Here is a 17,453-nt window from a genome sequence, read left to right as displayed (position 1 = left end):
GGCAAGTGGGAGATGGAATAGAAACATGGTTATTTTGGATCAGTGCTGAGAGAGGAAGGGGTAAATCCAACACTGGGCTGACAGACAGATTTTAGGGACTAGAGAAACTTATGAAAAGTTAACCAAGAAGTAGAGCTAATTGGGAATGTGTTTGGCTATAGAGGGGAGGTATTTAGGTAGGGGCACGGGTTACTATAAATAGAAAGAATCAATTTAAATGAGTTATATATTAGTAGTTTTTCATTTGAGAACAAAATGTTCCAAAGGAGTTAACACATGAGCTGGTCCTGGAACCATGGATAGCAATCAGTAAGGCAAAGAACACTCAGGATGAAAGATAAAGCAGGCAGTTTTCTGATCCTGAAAATACCACAAAATAAGAATATCCCCAGGCTTTCTGAACACCACAGATGGAAACACATCTTACAAAATTGCAACCTTCTCACACATCACTTTATTCATTAATAGGAAAAGAGTCTCACGTGTGATGCTTGGGCCACTCTACAACCACACAATGGACACCCCTGCCATGTTCCTCCTCGCAGGAATTCCAGGATTGCAGTCTTCACATCTCTGGCTGGCTATCTCACTGGGTGCCATGTACACCATAGCCCTGATAGGAAACACCCTCGTCATGACTGTAATCTGGATGGATTCCACTCTACAAGAGCCCATGTATTGCTTCCTATGTGTTCTGGCTGCCGTGGACATCATTATGGTCTCGTCTGTGGTACCCAAGATGGTGAGCATCTTCTACTCAGGAGATAGCTCCATAAGCTTTAATGCTTGTTTCATTCAGATGTATTTTGTCCATACAGCCACAGCTGTGGAGACGGGGATGCTGCTTGCCATGGCTTTTGACCGCTATGTTGCCATCTGCAAACCCCTACATTATAAGAGAATTCTCACACCCCAAGTGATGCTGGCAATGAGTATAACCATTTCTATAAGAGCAGTGACATTCATGACACCGCTGAGTTGGATGGTGAGTCATCTACCTTTCTGTGGCTCCAATGTGGTTCTCCACTCCTACTGTGAGCACATAGCTGTGGCCAAGTTAGCGTGTGTTGACTCCATGCCCAGCAGTCTCTACAGTTTGGTTGGTTCCTCCATCATTGTGGGCTCTGACATGGTCTTCATTGCTGCCTCCTACATCTTGATTCTCAAGGCAGTATTTGGTCTTTCCTCAAAGAATTCTCAGTTGAAGGCATTAAGCACATGTGGCTCCCACGTGGGAGTCATGGCTCTGTACTATCTGCCTGGCATGGCATCCATCTATGTAGCCTGGTTTGGGAAGGACGCAGTGCCCTTGCACACACAGGTGCTATTAGCTGACTTGTACCTGGTCATCCCACCCACTTTAAATCCCATCATCTATGGCATGAGGACCACACAAGTGCGGGAGAGAACATGGGGCTTGCTGACACGCTGGCTCTTTGGCTGCTCCATCCTGGGTTCATGCACACAATCTCTGTCCAAACCTGGATCATTCTTGCCAACTTCCAAGATGCCTTAGAAATCTGTGGAGCTGCAGTGGTTTACCTGGTACGTTAGGAATTCTGAGGTCAGTTGGTAATGGGTAGCCTTGAATAGGCTTTCCATTTTTAGCAGAATGTGAAAGAAATGTTTCTGATATACTGAGAACCTTTTCCATGGTTTCAGTGATCCAGTACCTGAATCAGAGATAAGTTTGGACAGAGAATACAGATTTGGGATTTTTCTTTCATTAGCTTCTGACCCATATTTCCAACCCAATGCTGTATAACCATTTACAGCTGGAGAAATCAACTGTTTTGTATCCCTGCACTCACCTGGCTGGTATTCTCAGAACTGTTCCTCCCCTCATGTGATTACATGAACACTCTCCACTGGTCCAGTGATGAATCCATGCAGTTTGGGTTATATGCTCACAGATATTTAAAGGTCTTTCTCTGGGCAAAATGTATTCTGGGTTAGGGAGACATTAACTTAAGATCAATGATTGTGTTCATTTTACAACACATGGATTAAGAAAGAGGAAATTGTACCACTGCAAGAGAAGTAAGTTAACATGATGCATTGGAGAGAGTAAGTCTGTTCTTATCTCATTCTCCAGGTGCATCTGTTAAGTTTCATGATATACTTCCAGCTCTTTATAATACATATTTTAATGCTAAGTGAGTTAGTGTACCAATTATCAGATTTTTGTCATTTAAGCAACATTAACTATGTCCATGAGTGTTTAGTTTTGGAAATCTAATTATTTTTTGTTTGTTTCCAAGTCTTTCTCTGTGTAATTCATCTTCAGATATAGAAGAGGGATTGAATACAACACTAGTCTTTCTTCTTCTGGACACTTTGAGGAGTCATACTCTAGCATTAACAACTTAATAGAGAACAAATAAAGAAATTGAAATGTCACTGCTCTTCTTCAGGTCACTGGATACTTACATAATTTTTGTGTTTGTTTACCCTTTCAGAAATTCAGTATATGTAAAACAAAAAATTTCATATGTAAAAGATAAATATATATGACTGTGGTAAATTTAAAATTTTAATGACAAGACAATTTCCCAATTGGGTTAATCTTCAAAGTGAAAGAAGAAACAGTGTTGATAACAAAGTTGTTGTATTTGAGTCTTAACATTTCCCTCTAATGATATGGAATACAATATTAATTAATGAAGGAATTGAAGATTAAATAAATAAAAATGATAGGCACATAAAACCTCTGATATGTTGTATGTACTTAAAGATACACCCAATATATTTCTTTTTCTTTTTCTTTTTTTGAGACAGAATCTCACTATGTTGCCCTTGGTAAAGTGCCATGCCATCACAACTCACGACAACCTAAAACTCTTGGGCTTAAGTGATTCTCTTGCCTCAGCCTCCCAAGTAGCTGGGACTACAGGCACCTGCCACAATGCCTGGCTACTTTTTTTGTTGTTGTTGCAGTTGTTTAGCTGGCCCAGGCTGGGTTCGGACCCGCCACCCCTGGTGTAGGTAGCTGACACCATAACCATTGTGCTATGGGAGCTGAGCCCACCCAATACATTTCTAATTCCAAAATATTAAGAGGAAATTCTAGGAATTACTCAAACTGTAGTTCTATATGATATGTAGTCATATGATACCATTTTAAAATAGATTAGTTACTTAACAAATTAGCATCCATATATTTTGCTAATATTGTATTTACCTACCGAGAATGTATTCTATTTCTGGAGGATAGCAGAGTAGGAATCATTCTCCTAAAAATGTGATAATGATGCACTGAGTTCCCAAAGAACAACAAAAAGAAACTCTCTTTCCCTTATAAGCCCTTACATACAAACAGAACAAGATCATAAGGTTGTTAAACATATATGATAAAATATTCATTTAAAAAAGTCACACTATTCTTTCTCCATAATCAACATAGTGAATTGACAATGTCCATTAAATCAATGAATATTAGCTGCCTTAAAGAGCCTGATGTGTAGTCCTACCTGCAACAAAACCAGAAATTTCTTCCTAGCATTTCCAGCTGGAAGCCTGTCCGACCAGCTTTGTGTTTTATTTTCAGAAGAATTCCCTGAAATTAGATGGGACCCACTGTTAGTACTCAAATACTGAACTACATACTTCCCAAAGTATCCTGGTTCCTGGCTAAACAGAAAATACTATGATTCTCACAAGACAATCAGATACAGCCCCGGCCCTATCACATGAAGAAGCAAATGTATTCATTCACTAAAGGCCTGGCACCCACAGTAAACACTTAGTGTGGACATGGTAAAACATTACAATCAATCTTGTTGAAAGGCAGATTCCATAGGGAGTTTTGATCCCACAGGTTTGTCTTTCTGTTTCTTCTTTTTGCAAGACTCAACACTTGTACCCTTTTAGGTGCCTTCTCCCTTAAAGCTCAAATGTAGTTGCTCTTGGGTAGTAAAGCAAGGACAGGAAAAGGTCTTCCCTGCATTATTTGAATGAATGTACCATGTTGGGGATGCCACCCTGGCATTATAGGGAGCAGTGCAGGTGTAGCTACCTGCCTCCTGCCGTTCTGCCCATGTTTGAAAGTCATAGTAGAAGAAATGATCCATTAAATTCATATTTGAACAGGAGGATAATTATCATCTAGTTTGTACTACCCCTTTAAAGGCATGAAGAGCTTATTTTTTTGTCTTTTTTTTATTGTTAACACATAGCTGTGTACATTAGTGCAATCAAGGGGTACAATGTGCTGGTTTCATACACAATCTGAAATATTCTCATCAAACTGTTCAACGTAGCCTTCATGGCATTTTCTTAGTTATTGCATGTAGACATTTGTGTTCTGCCTTTAGTAAGTTTCGCCTGTACCCATTCCAAGATGCACCGTAGTGTGGCCGCCCCCATTAACCTCCCTCCACCCTAACCTCCCCCCTCTTTTGGCCCTTTCCTCATAGTCTTGTGCTACAGTTGGGTTATAGCCTTCGTGTGAAAGCTATAATTTAGCTTCATAGTAGGGCTGAGTACATTGGATACTTTTTCTTCCATTCCTGAGATACTTTGCTAAGAAGAATATGTTCCAGCTCCATCCATGTAAAAATGAAAGAGGTAAAGTCTCCATCTTTCTTTAAGGCTGCATAATATTCCATGGTATACATGAACCACAATTTGCTAGTCCATTTGTGGGTCGATGGGCACTTGGGCTTCTTCCATGACTTAGCAATTATGAATTGGGCTGCAATAAACATTCTGGTACAGATGTCTTTGTTATATTGTGATTTTTGGTCTTCTGGGTATAAACCTAGCAAAGGAATTATAGGATTGAATGTCAGGTCTATTAGGTCTCCAAGTATTCTCCAAACATCCTTTCAGAAGGAACGTATTAGTGTGCATTCCCACCAGCACTGTAGAAGTGTGCCCTTTTCTCCACATCCATGCCAACATCTCTGGTTTTGGGATTTTGTTATGTGGGCTACTCTTACTAGGATTAGGTGATATCTCAAAGTGGTTTTGATTTGCATTTCTCTGATGATTAAGGATGATGAGCTTTTTTTCATGTGTTTGTAGATCGTGCGTCTGTCTTCTTTAGAGAAGTTTCTCTTCAAGTCCCTTGCCTACCCTGAGATGGGATCACGTGTTATTTTCTTGCTAATATGTTTGAGTTCTCTGTGGATTCTGGTTATTAGACTTTTATCGGAGGTATAACCTGTCTGCTTGCTTTACTTACTATGTTCTTGGCTGTGCAGAAGCTTTTTAGTTTGATCAGGTCCCAGTAGTGTATTTTTGATACTGCTTCAATTGCCTGGGGAGTCCTCCTCATAAAATATTATCATCTAGTTTGAATCACCCAGGCTGATTCCTTCAAGAGTTTTCCCTGCACTTTCTTTAAGTATTTTTATAGTTTCATGTCTTAAGTTTAAATCTTTTATCCAGTGAGAGTCTATCTTAGTTAATGGTGAAAGGTGTGGGTCCAGTTTCAATCTTCTACAGGTTGACAGCTTTTTACCCAGCACCATTTTTTTTTCCATTTTTATTTTTTTATTGTTGGGGATTCATTGAGGGTACAATAAGCCAGGTTACACTGATTGCATTTGTTAGGTAAAGTCCCTCTTGCAATCATGTCTTGCCCCCAGAGGGTGTGGCACACACCAAGGCCCCACCCCTCTCCCTCCTTCCCTCTCTCTGCTTTTCCTTCCCCCACCATGACCTTAATTGTCTTTAATTGTCCTCATATCAAAATTGAGTACATAGGATTCATGCTTCTCTATTCTTGTGACGCTTTACTAAGAATAATGTCTTCCACTTCCATCCAGGTTAATACGAATACCCAGCACCATTTGTTAAATAGGGAATCTTTTCCCCACTGAACGTTTTTAATTGTCTTGTCAAAGATCAAATAATGGTAAGTAGATGGATTCAACTCTTGATTCTCTATTCTGTTCCAGACATCTACTTCTCTGTTTTTGTGCCAATATCATGCTGTTTTGATCACTATTGATTTATAGTACAGTCTCAGGTCTGGTAGCATGATTCCTCCTGCTGTGTTTTTATTGCTGAGTAATGTTTTGGCTATTCGAGATTTTTCATGATTCCATATAAAACGAAGTATTATTTTTTCAAGATCTTTAAAATACGACAATGGAGCTTTAATAGGAATTGCATTGAAATTATATATTGCTTTGGATAGTATAGACATTTTAACAATGTTGATTCTTCTCAGCCATGAGCATGGTATGTTTTTCCATTTGTTAACATCTTCAGCTATTTCTTTTCTTAAAGTTTCATAGTTCTCTTTGTAGAGATCTTTCATGTCCTTTGTTAGGTATACTCCCAAATATTTCATCTTCTTTGGCACTACTGTGAAAGGAATAATGTCCTTGACGGTTTTTTCAGCTTGGTTATTGTTGGTATGTATAAAGGCTACAGATTTATGTTGATTTTGTAGCCTGAGACATTGCTGTATTCCTTGATCACTTCTAAAAGTTTTGTAGTAGAATCTCTAGTGTTTTCCAGATATATGATCATATTATCTGCGAAGAGTGAAAGTTTGATCTCTTCTGACCCTATGTGGATACCCTTAATCACCTTTTCTTCCCTTATTGCAATGGCTAAAACTTCCATTACAATGTTAAAGAGCAATGGAGACACTGGGCAACCTGGCCTGGTTCCTGATCTAAGTGGAAATGATTTCAATTTAACAGCATTCAATACAACATTGGCTGTGGGTTTGCTGTAGATGGCCTCTATCAGTTTAAGACATGTCCCTTCTATACCAATTTTCTTAAGTGTTCTGATCATGAAGGAAAGGATGCTGGATATTATCAAAAGCTATTTCTGCATCAATTGAAAAATCATATGGTCCTTATTTTTTAGTTTGTTTATGTGCTGAATTACATTTATAGATTTACGTATATTGAACCAGCCTTGAGACCCTGGGATAAATCCCACTTGGTCGTGGTGTAAAAAATAATTTTTTTGATGTGTTGTTGGATTCTGTGGGTTAGGATCTTATTGAGTATTTTAGCATCAATATTCATTAGTGATATTGGTCTATAATTTTCTTTTCTTGTTGGGTCTTTCCCTGGTTTGGGGATGAAGGTGATGTTTGCTTTGTAGAATGTGTTAGGTAATATTCCTTCTTTATCTATATTTTGGAAGAGGTTTAGTAATATAGGTACTAGTTCTTCTTTAAAGGTTTGGTAGAATTCTGACATAAAGCCATCTGGTCCTGGGCTTTTCTTTTTAGGGAGATTTTGTATAGTTGATGATGCTATTTCAGAACTTGATATAGGCCTGTTCAACATTTCCACTTCATTCTGGCTAAGTCTTAGTAGGTGGCATACTTCCAGGTATTGGTTGATTTCTTTCAGATTTTCATGTTTCTGAGAGTAGAGTTTCTTGTAGTATTCATTAAGGATTTTTTGAATTTCTGGGGGGTCTGTTGTTATTTCATTGTTACCATTTTTGATTGATGAAATTAGAGATTTTACTCTTTTTTTCCTGGTTAGGTTGGCCAAAGGTTTATCTATTTTATTGATCTGTTGTATAATTCTTTTGTTTTCAATTTCATTTAATTCTGCTCTGATTTTGGTTATTTCTTCTCTTCTTCTGGGTTTGGGGTTGGAGTGTTCTTCCTTTTCCAGTTGCTTGAGATGTCCCATTAAGTTATTAACTTCCTTTCTTTCCATTGTCTTGAGGAAGGCTTGCAGTGCTATAAATTTCCCTCTTAGGACTGCCTTTGCAGTATCCCAGAGGTTCTGATAATTCTTGTCTTGATTGTTGTTTTGTTCCAAAAATTTGGTGATTTCCTTCCTAATCTTGTCTATAATCCATCTATTCTTCAGCATAAGGTTGTTTAGCTTCTATGTTTTTGTATGGGTATGCAGTATACTGTTGTTATTGAGTTCAACTTTTATTCCATGATGGTCTGAGAAGATGCAAGGAATAAGTTCTATTTTTTAAAAATTTGCTGAAGTTAAATTTGTGGCCTATGATGTGGTTGATTTTGGAGTATGTTCAGTGGGCTGATGAGAAGAACGTGTATTCAGTTTTGTTGGGATTAAATGTTCTGCAGATGTCTGTTAAGTCCAGATTTTGAATGGTTAAGTTTAAATCTAAGATTTCTTTGCTTAGCTTCTTTTTGAAGGATCTATCCAGCACTGCTAAAGGGGTGTTAAAATCTCCAACTACTACACAACTGGAGGAAATCAAGTTGCTCATGTCTGTTAGAGTTTCTCTTATAAAATGAGGTGCGTTCTGGTTGGGTGAATAAATATTAATAATTAAAATCTCATCATATTGAGTATTACCTTTAAGAAATATGAAGTGTCCATCCTTATCCTTCCTTAGTTCAGTTGGTTTAAAGCCTATTGCATCTGTGAATAGGATTGCAATGCCTGCTTTTTTCTGCTTTCCATTTGCCTGGAGTATAGATGACCATCCCTTCACCATGAGTCTAAATTTGTCTTTTAATGTAAGATGAGATTCTTGTATGCAGCAGATATCTGGCTTGAGTTTTGTATCCAGTCAGCCAACCTGTTCCTCTTTAGAGGACAATTTAAGCCATTCACATTAATTGAGAATATTGCTAAGCCTTGAGAGTCCGGTAGACATTTTTAATCCTTTTGCGACTGTGGAAGTCGGAATTTGATCAAAATTTTCTGGGTGGGTTTACTTTTGTGGTGAGGATTACACTGGTCTTTATGAAGGATAGGTCTGAGAATATCCTGGAGAACTGGTTTAGTTATGGCAAATTTCTTCAACATGTGAATGTCATTGAAGTATTTAATTTCTCTGTCATGAATGAAACTCAGTTTAGCTGGGTACAAGATTCTGGTTTGAAAGTTATTTTGTTTTAGGAAATTAAAAGTTGACGATGACCATCCTCTTGTATCTTGAAAGGTTCAAGCAGAGAAATCTGCAGTTATTCTAATATTCTTCCCCTTGTAGGTGATGGTTTTCTTTCATCTGGCTGCTTTCCGAATTTTCTCCTTCATATTAACTTAGTGAAATTGATTATGATGTGTCTGGGGGATGTCTTATTTGGGTTGAGTCGTGCTGGAGTTGTGAAACTGTCTGCTAGCTGAATTTCAGAATCTCTTGGCATGTCTGGAAAGGTCTTCTTTATAATTTTATAGAGAAGAGACTCTGTGCCTTGTGAAGCACCTTCATCGCTTTCAGGGATCCCTATAAGAAGAATATTGGTTTTCTTCGAATTATCCCAGAGCTCTCTGAGAGAGTGATCTGTTTTTGCCCTCCATTTCTCTTCCTCTTTGAAAGTTTGGGAGCGTTTGAAAGCTTTGTCTTCAATGTCAGAAATCCTTTCTTCTGCTTGCTCCATTCTGTGATGAGGGATTCTACTGTGTTTCTCAGATCTTTGAGGGCTGCAACTTCTTGTCTCAGTGTGCCAAAATCTTTGGTCATTTGGTCTTTGAATTTGTTGAATTGTTGAGATACTTTTGGGTTACTGCTTGGAATTCTAATTTGATCTTATTTGCTATCCAGATTCTGAATTCGATTTCTGACATCTCAGCTATTTGTTTGTGCGTGGGATCTTGTGCTGTGTCTGCCCCATTGATCCTTGGGGGAGTTGATCTACTCTGATTATTTGTATTGCCAGAGGTTTTCTGTTGATTTCGCCTCATGATTATTTTTCACTGTTGTCTCTGGCCATCCACAGAGTTGGGGAGGTGTCTCTCATAGATTAGACCCCAGTGGGATCACTCTATTGTTGCTGGATCTTTGTAGGGATTGACCCTTTGTAGTTCCTCTGGGGTGCCCCTCAGGGAGTTCTTGTTGTGGAAGCAGCTCTGGAGTGTGACACACCCGGATCCAGCAACAGGGCGGGAAGTGGTGCGCACAGTGACTTTGGCACAGAGTGCCTGGCACCCAGTGACTTTGGCACAAGACAGCCCAAGGCTCCAGCAGTCTCTGGCCAGGAGAAGAGCTCTGTGCAGAGGCAGGGAGGGCTCCAGAGGGCACATGGCTACCAAAGTCCCTGGCTAGACAAGCAGGCCCGTGTGGAGGCAGGGAGGGTACAGGAGGTAGAACGCAGGATTGCATGGCTCCCTCAGTTCCTGGTCAGGGCATGCGGAGGCCTGGCAGGTGTGGGTCGTGGGTCACGGTGCAGCTCTTATGGAGGTCTGGGTGGCACCAAGCCCAGGAGTTTGAGGTTGCTATGAGCTGTGACACCACGGTACTCTACACAGGGCAACAGCCTGAGGCTCCAGTCTGCCAAAACTGGTCTCACTCTGTCCCTGAGGGTTAAGGCTGTAAGGCAGCTCAGCCCCCACTTTTAGGCTGCTCAGTCACTAGGTTACTAGCTCCCGCCCGATCCTTGCTCTGCGACCCTTAGGGCAGAGCTTGCCAGGACAGTTGTCTCACAATGGCTCCCTGCCGCCCACAGCCGAACACTATTAGCTCCGTCTGGCTCAGTGGCTCAGTCGGGGGCCCTAGACAATGCCCAAAATTCTTTGCACTTGTGCTCAAGCTCTCCCCAAGGCAGTTCAACTGAGTGCCAAGTCCAAAAACACCAAAACAGTTCACAGGTAAGGCCTTTCCGGTTTGCCGTCTCACTGCTGCTTGTACTTATGGCTGCTGGTGGATTAGGTTGATCAAACACTTGCCAGTTTTCCATTGTTTTTGTCCTCCTCCTGGGGTCCAGAAGTCCCTTGCTGACTCCCTGTATCCTCAAAGGGATGATTATAGGCAGATCCCACCAGCCAGAGATGCCTGGTGTCTCATTTCCCCAGACTCACCATGCCCAGTTGCAGGGAAGCTGTTACTTGGCCACCATCTTGTTCCACCTCAACACTGAATACTTCTGAATCTTCATCTCCCTAACAGTGACCTGCAGAGTTTTGAAGCTGGGTGTGGTGGTGTGCTCCTACAGTCCCAGCTACTCAGGAGGCTGAGGCAGGGGGATTGCTTGAGCTCAGAAGTTTGAGGTTGCTGTGAGCTACGCTGGGCCCAACTCTAGCTCCAAATTTGTCAAACTAAGCATTCTACTCTGTGCTCTCTTCCACATGGTAGTGCTGCCAGATACTTTATGTTGCTCCTGCCCATCTGAGTCTCCTGTGGGTCAAAGCAATCTTCAGTCGTTTAGGTTGATGGTTCTGAAACTCAGGAATGCATCTTATGTTTGTCTTGATTCTAGACACAGTGATGAATGTTCCCTCACTTAAATATTTAGCATGTGCATGTGCATGTGAATGTGTGCACACACGTACACACACACACACACACACACACACACACACACACACACACACACACAATACTATTCCTGGGAGTCAATGGTGAACCAGAAAAATAAGGTCCTTTTCTTCTTGCAGTTCTTAGAACAGAATATAAGCAACTTCCCTGTGGAAAATCATTTTCATGCACTTAAAAGGTCCAATCTTCATGCCTGGTCTTAAAAATCAGACAATGTGAAATAATGTGACATCATTTATCCTTGTAATTGTTCTAACAAGTAATCATAGCATATCAGGATTGCAAATGATCAACATATAAATGAAAAGAGTAAACAAACCCAAAATACTGCATTATGAATGAATCCCTTATTACTTAGATCATTCTTGGTTTGAATAAATTTAATATCTAACAATCCTTATTTTCTAAGGATCCTTCAAATATTTGTTCTATTAGGACCATCCTAAAACAACATTGATTTCTCACCAACTCTCTTCTAAGTGTCCACGGACATAACTGGAAGTGCTTCCTGATAACCTTTTTTCTCAACTCATCCCCAAGGGATTCCCCCAGAAGACACATGGTCCTTCTAACGTAGGAAGGTGCCACCCTTTGCAAGGAACAGGTGGCTCATCAGCTCATTCCTCACCAAGCATCTCAGAAACATTTTTCTTTCTACTGTGAATTCTCATGGATCAATGTTTGGAACTCATTCAATAAGATCAGTTATCTTAATAGATTAAGAGGGAAAGGTCATATACTCTCTCCAGAGATGTTGCAAAGGCCCTTTGATATGTATTGCTCATGAAAAAACTCAAAGAAATAAAAATTGATTACAGTGGATATGTATACTTCATTCCTTTTTTTATTAAGTCATAAACACATAGATCATGTATACATTGATGCCTTTATGGGGTACAATGTGCTGATTTTATATACAATTAGGAACACTTACATCAAACTAGTTAATATAGTCTTCACCTCATTTATTTAATTATTGTGTGAAGACATGTATACTCTATACTTAATAGATTTGACATGTCTCCTCGCAATATGAACCTTAGGAAATGTTCCACTGTTTACCCTCCTTCCATCGAATCTCCCCATTCCCCTCCCATCCTCCTCATCTTCCCTCCTTCATCTTGGGGCTATAGTTGTGATTTATCTTTATCATGAAAGTGTGAGTGATTATCAATTGGTTTCATAGAAGCCCAAGTTCCCACTGACCCATGAATGGATTAATAAATTGTATATGTATACCATGGAATATTACGCAGCCTTAAAAAAGATGGAGACTTTACCTCTTTTATGTTTACATGGATGAAGCTGGAACATATTATTCTTAGTAAGTTTTCTCAAGAATGGAAGAAATAGCAGGGCGTCGTGGCAGGTGCCTGTAGTCCCAGCTACTAGGGAGGCTGAGGCAAGAGAATCACCTAAGGCCAAGAGCTTGGAGGTTAGTGTGAGCTGTGACACCATAGCACTCTATCGAGGGCAACAGAGTGAGACTCTGTATCAAAGAAAAAAAAAAGAATGGAAGAAAAATTATCCAATGTACTCAGTACTGTATACTTCATTCCCAAAGTCAGCATCCTACTTAAGGTAGAAACAGTAAAGTACCCTCTAAGATTAGGTACATAGCAAGAATACCGATTGCCTTAGATTGCATTTTTTCAGAGCAGATCCTGGGTCAACAAATTGAATACAAGTAGAGAAGTAATCATAAAGCACTAGGAGGATAGTAGAGAGTGATACAGGAAGAGAATTTAGGCCAATACAGGATATGTAATGAGTAGGTTTCCCTGTGGCCAACTGGAGAGGGGCTGGTCTAGCCTGCAGGAGACCTGTGAGAGACTGTGTCGAACCTGCCTCAAATCACTATTTCTCAGTTTTCTTTAGTCTCATTATCTTGAGTGCAATAAGGCAATACTAGGTACTTGCAAAGTCAAACATTTCTGTTCAATTTTTGAGAAATACTATATGCAACATATGCCATTTTTTGTTGTTTTTATAGTCATTTACATGATGTAGTGGCTTTGCTCAGTGATTGGTTTTATGTAATCCTGGATGTTCTTCCAGATGTGGACTATAAAGTCATGGAGCAAGGACTTTGAGCAAACAATGACAAATGGTGGGAGTATCAAGGATGTTGAAAGCTTTTGCTTCCACTTAGAATACCTTCTTGCGGCATCACGATTCTGGGGTCTTTGGCCTTTTTGGAGGGCTGCTTCTTCCTCTTGGAGCTCTGTCTCCATGGGACTGCATGTGGCAGAGAGAGTTTCAGGTGACTTGCTGTTTGTGAGCATCCACTACTGCTCTAAGTTCTTAAGTAGTAGCCAGGTTGAATCACTGAGACAGTGGTCCATCTGTCACAGTTTAGCTGTGTCAAATAGCATTTGGATGCTATTTAAGAAGCATCCAAAGTTTTCATTTGATTGTTTACTTTTCCTACCAATATTAGATATTATTGTTATGTGTATACTCTGGCATGTTGTCTGAATTATCATATAGGCAACAGGCACCCATAGGTATTAGAGTTTAAGCTTCTAAGCACAGCAGTTGGTGGGAGTAGTCTTCATTCAGGCTTGAACACTGGGTCTTGCAATAGATGCTATGTTGAACTTAAACCTAACTAGTGTTTAAGAATGTATGAGGTTGGACTAAAGAAACCAAAAATCCTGTGCTCTGACCCCCTAACCATCCTAACAAAAGATAGCAGAAAGCCTTTCTCTGCTCCCATCATGAATAACTATGTTTCCACTGAGGAACTGGAGAACTGAAAGTATAACGAATTGTCTCCTGATTTTTCATATTTCTAAACATTCCTCTATTTTTTGTCATTAAAAAAATAAAACAAACTTTTCATCTGTGCCTATTGGCTTCTTTCTCTCAACTGTATTACTGTCCCATGATGATGCATAGTAGTCACAACCTTAAATTATGTCCCATGCCATCCTCTGGCCTTCTTTCCTTCTCTTTCAAGTGCCTGCCCTCCACTTTCTCTGGATAATTCTCCATTTTGAGAATATTGTACCTTTTCATACCTTCGTGTTGAGGTCTATGTACTTCCCCCAGATTGAAAAGCTTATTCTCCTGGGTCTTTCCTACATCCTCCTTCCCTTCTTGTTCAAACAGGACTTTATTATATAGTGTCAGAACAAATATTGAACCAGCAATACCTACCATGAATCCTCAGGGAGAAGTGAGGAACAGTGAAATGGATGTCCAGATGCTAAGTACATTATTAGTGTGAATAGTCCTACAACAAAGTGAACTGAATTATGATTACTAAAAGTTAAATCCTGACACTGACGCTTATATACCTTACTTTCATCTATTCAATGTAGTTGTAATGATGGGAGCTACTTTAGAAAGTTGTGAAAATCAAATGATGTAATCTTTGAAAACCAGTTACCAGGTGCCTGACACATAGTGGACTTTCACAAATCTTACCAATCCTGGGTCTTTTGTTTTATTATATTGCTAGTTTGACTTTTAGATGTCCTCTGATGACTTGAAGAAACAAAGACTTGTTATCCATTAAGCATCTGCCTCCTCCTGCAATCTGGAATGTCTCAGGGGACAGAACACAAAGAGAAACCTGTCTCTGGAGGACTTACTGAAGTGTTTGGCTGCTGGACAGAGGCCAAGGCAAGGTGGCATGTCCAGGGAGAAGGCAGGATCATAGGGTATCTACAGGGAAGAGAGGGCTCCTGATTGGTGGTCCTGGAGAAAACAGTACTCATTACCATGATGCTATATTTTTCCTCTTTGATTTTGCATCATTCTTTCCACTCCTTCAGAAGTGTCATACACAAATCTCTTGTCTTTTGAGTAAAAGAAATGTGGACTACCAGCATCAACCCACAGAGAACCTTAAATAGAAAAATCTCCAGGGAAGTGGGTAACTCACCTGGGTATTTATTTTTGGGCTAATGCAGTCTCAAGGCCAGGGGCACTCCAGAACGGAGGAGATAAGCCCTCAATTCTACACTAAAGGGCTGCATAGGTCTGGTGGGCAATACGGATATCAAGACCTTGGGAAATGATATGAGGATTAGGCAAGTGGGAGAAAGATTGGAAACATATGATTGCTTTGGAGTAAAGCTAAGATCAAAGGTAAGTCTAAATTCTGGATGATAAACAGACAAAGGGACCAAAGTATTTATGCAAAAGAAACCAAGCAGTAGGGCTAACTGGCAGCATGTTTTGTTGAAGAGGGGAGGTGCACAGGGTTATTATAAACAGAAATAACCAATTCAAATGAATGTTATGCAGTAGTGCTTTTCTATTTAGGAAAATAATTTGAGTTAGGTATTCCCCCTCCTTTTAAGAAGAATGAACATATCACCACATTATGAATTAGTTACTATGTTGATTTGTCTAAATTGGCTTTCAGGGATTGATCCTCCAGGTTGTTGTGTGAATGTCTCTACAGGTTAAAGGTAGAAGGAAGAGCAGAGATGGAAACATGTCACAGGTCATCTTGGCATAGATTACTGAAAAGACTAAACCTCGACAACAAAGAAGCAATTTTCTCTCTATCTTGGTCTCGGTAGTGGATATGTGGGTGTATTCATTTTTTTCACATCATAAAAATTTATTGAGGCTTGCACCTGAGATTTATGCATTTTACTGGAACTATGTAGCATTTTAAAGGATTAGCCAAAATATGAGGAACCTGCAGCAAAGTTAAATGTTTTGGAGAGGTTAAATAAAACAAAAAATTAAAGGAATTCACTGGATTAGGAACAGATACTTGATGAAGATCACTGGTGATCTTAGCAAAAAACATTCAGTATCAATAAGTTGAGGTGAACAAAAATTTAAAAAACCAAAGGGGAACCAAAGAAAATGTCCAGTTTTTGAAAGACTGATAACGTATGTAAATCAAAGCAATGCTAATCAAGAAACTTAAATGAAGATTTAAAAAAAAAAAAAAAACCTCTTAAATTCATGAAAAGTATGTCTGGTTAGAGTTCCCAGGGCTGGAGAGAAGAGGTGTGGGCCAGAGCACCAGCTGAGGCTGCCCACATAAGGAAGGTGGGTGGATGCAGGGCAGCCAGGGAGAAGAAGGATTAGAAGTGGTGGGGACTAGGCCTTCTGGCTTCTGGGCTTTTCCTTAGCCCTTTAAGCAGTAATCCTCAATGCTCCATCAAGAACGCACACAACAGTCTTATGAATATGCTGAATTTTTTTCAGTCTTCACCATCATTCATATGCTGAATTTCTTTTTTCCGTCTTCACCATCATTCTACTTTCAAAAGCTTTCCCTTTTCCTCTGGGATTTGTCACTGAAGATGTCTCACCCAGTGACTATACACTGGGTGTATAGGTTCCTATAATCTGATGGTGCTGTGAATATCACTACTTTATTCAATCTTTTGTAGCATATAGTATTTCTTGAATTTAGGGTTTCAATTTTATTGTTGGTTTGTTTCAGTATCACACTTGGCAATCCTGTCACAAATACTTGGCTCATCAAATAGGGCCGAGTGAAGGCCCTAACATTTTTTTTTACTATCAGTATACATGGTTGTTTTCTTGACTAGTAATCTTGGGCTGTATAGATACCTGGGAGCTGCAGCTGGAATGCCTTGGACTTAACCTTAAAGTTACTACATACTTGCTAGGTGATCTTGAATAAAATATTTATTTTTTAAATTAAATAATATCTGTGTAAAATAATGCAACTACGGGGTACAATGTGTTGGTTTTATATACAATTTGAAATACTTTCATCAAACTGGTTGACATAGCCTTCATCTCATTTTCTTAGTTATTGTGTTAAGACATTTATATTCTACACTTAGCAGATTTAACATGTACCCTTGTAAAATGCACCATAGGTGTGGTCCCACCAATTACTCTCCCTCCACCTATCCTCTCCCTTCACCTCCTCTCGTCCTCCTCTTTCCTCTTCATCTTGGGCTGTAGTTGGGTTATAGCTTTCATATGGGAGTGTGGGTGTTTATAAATTGGTTTCATATTAGGGCTGAGTACTGAATGCAAACTAATAAGTTCCTTTTGGAAAGAAGTTTGGAGATCACTTTGGGATCTAAAAATAGACCTGCCATTTGATCCTGCAATTCTTCTACTAGGTATATATCCAGAAGACTAAAAATCACTTTATAACAAAGATATTTGCACCAGAATGTTTACTGCGGCCCAATTAATAATTGCCAAGTCATGGAAGAAGCCCAAGTGCCCATCAACCCACAAATGGATTAATAAATTGTGGTATATGTACACAATGGAATATTATGCAGCCTTAAAAAATATGGAGATTTTACCTCTTTTAT

General features: G+C 39.6%; 1 protein-coding gene across 1 annotated transcript; it reads left to right on the top strand.

Annotated features, from left to right (window-relative positions):
• The first annotated feature begins 426 nt into the window (after positions 1-426).
• LOC128564515 (olfactory receptor 52I1-like) lies at positions 427-1,516 on the top strand. Its single transcript, XM_053559971.1, has one exon. The coding sequence runs from the start codon at positions 488-490 to the stop codon at positions 1,514-1,516; it is 1,029 nt and encodes a 342-aa protein (XP_053415946.1). The 5' UTR covers positions 427-487.
• The last annotated feature ends 15,937 nt before the right edge of the window (positions 1,517-17,453 follow it).

This window comes from Nycticebus coucang, chromosome 14 (assembly GCF_027406575.1).
Source record: "Nycticebus coucang isolate mNycCou1 chromosome 14, mNycCou1.pri, whole genome shotgun sequence".
Lineage (NCBI taxonomy): Eukaryota > Metazoa > Chordata > Mammalia > Primates > Lorisidae > Nycticebus > Nycticebus coucang.
The sequence above is the reverse complement of the archived record's forward strand: the minus strand, read 5'-3'. Positions and strand labels throughout refer to the sequence as shown.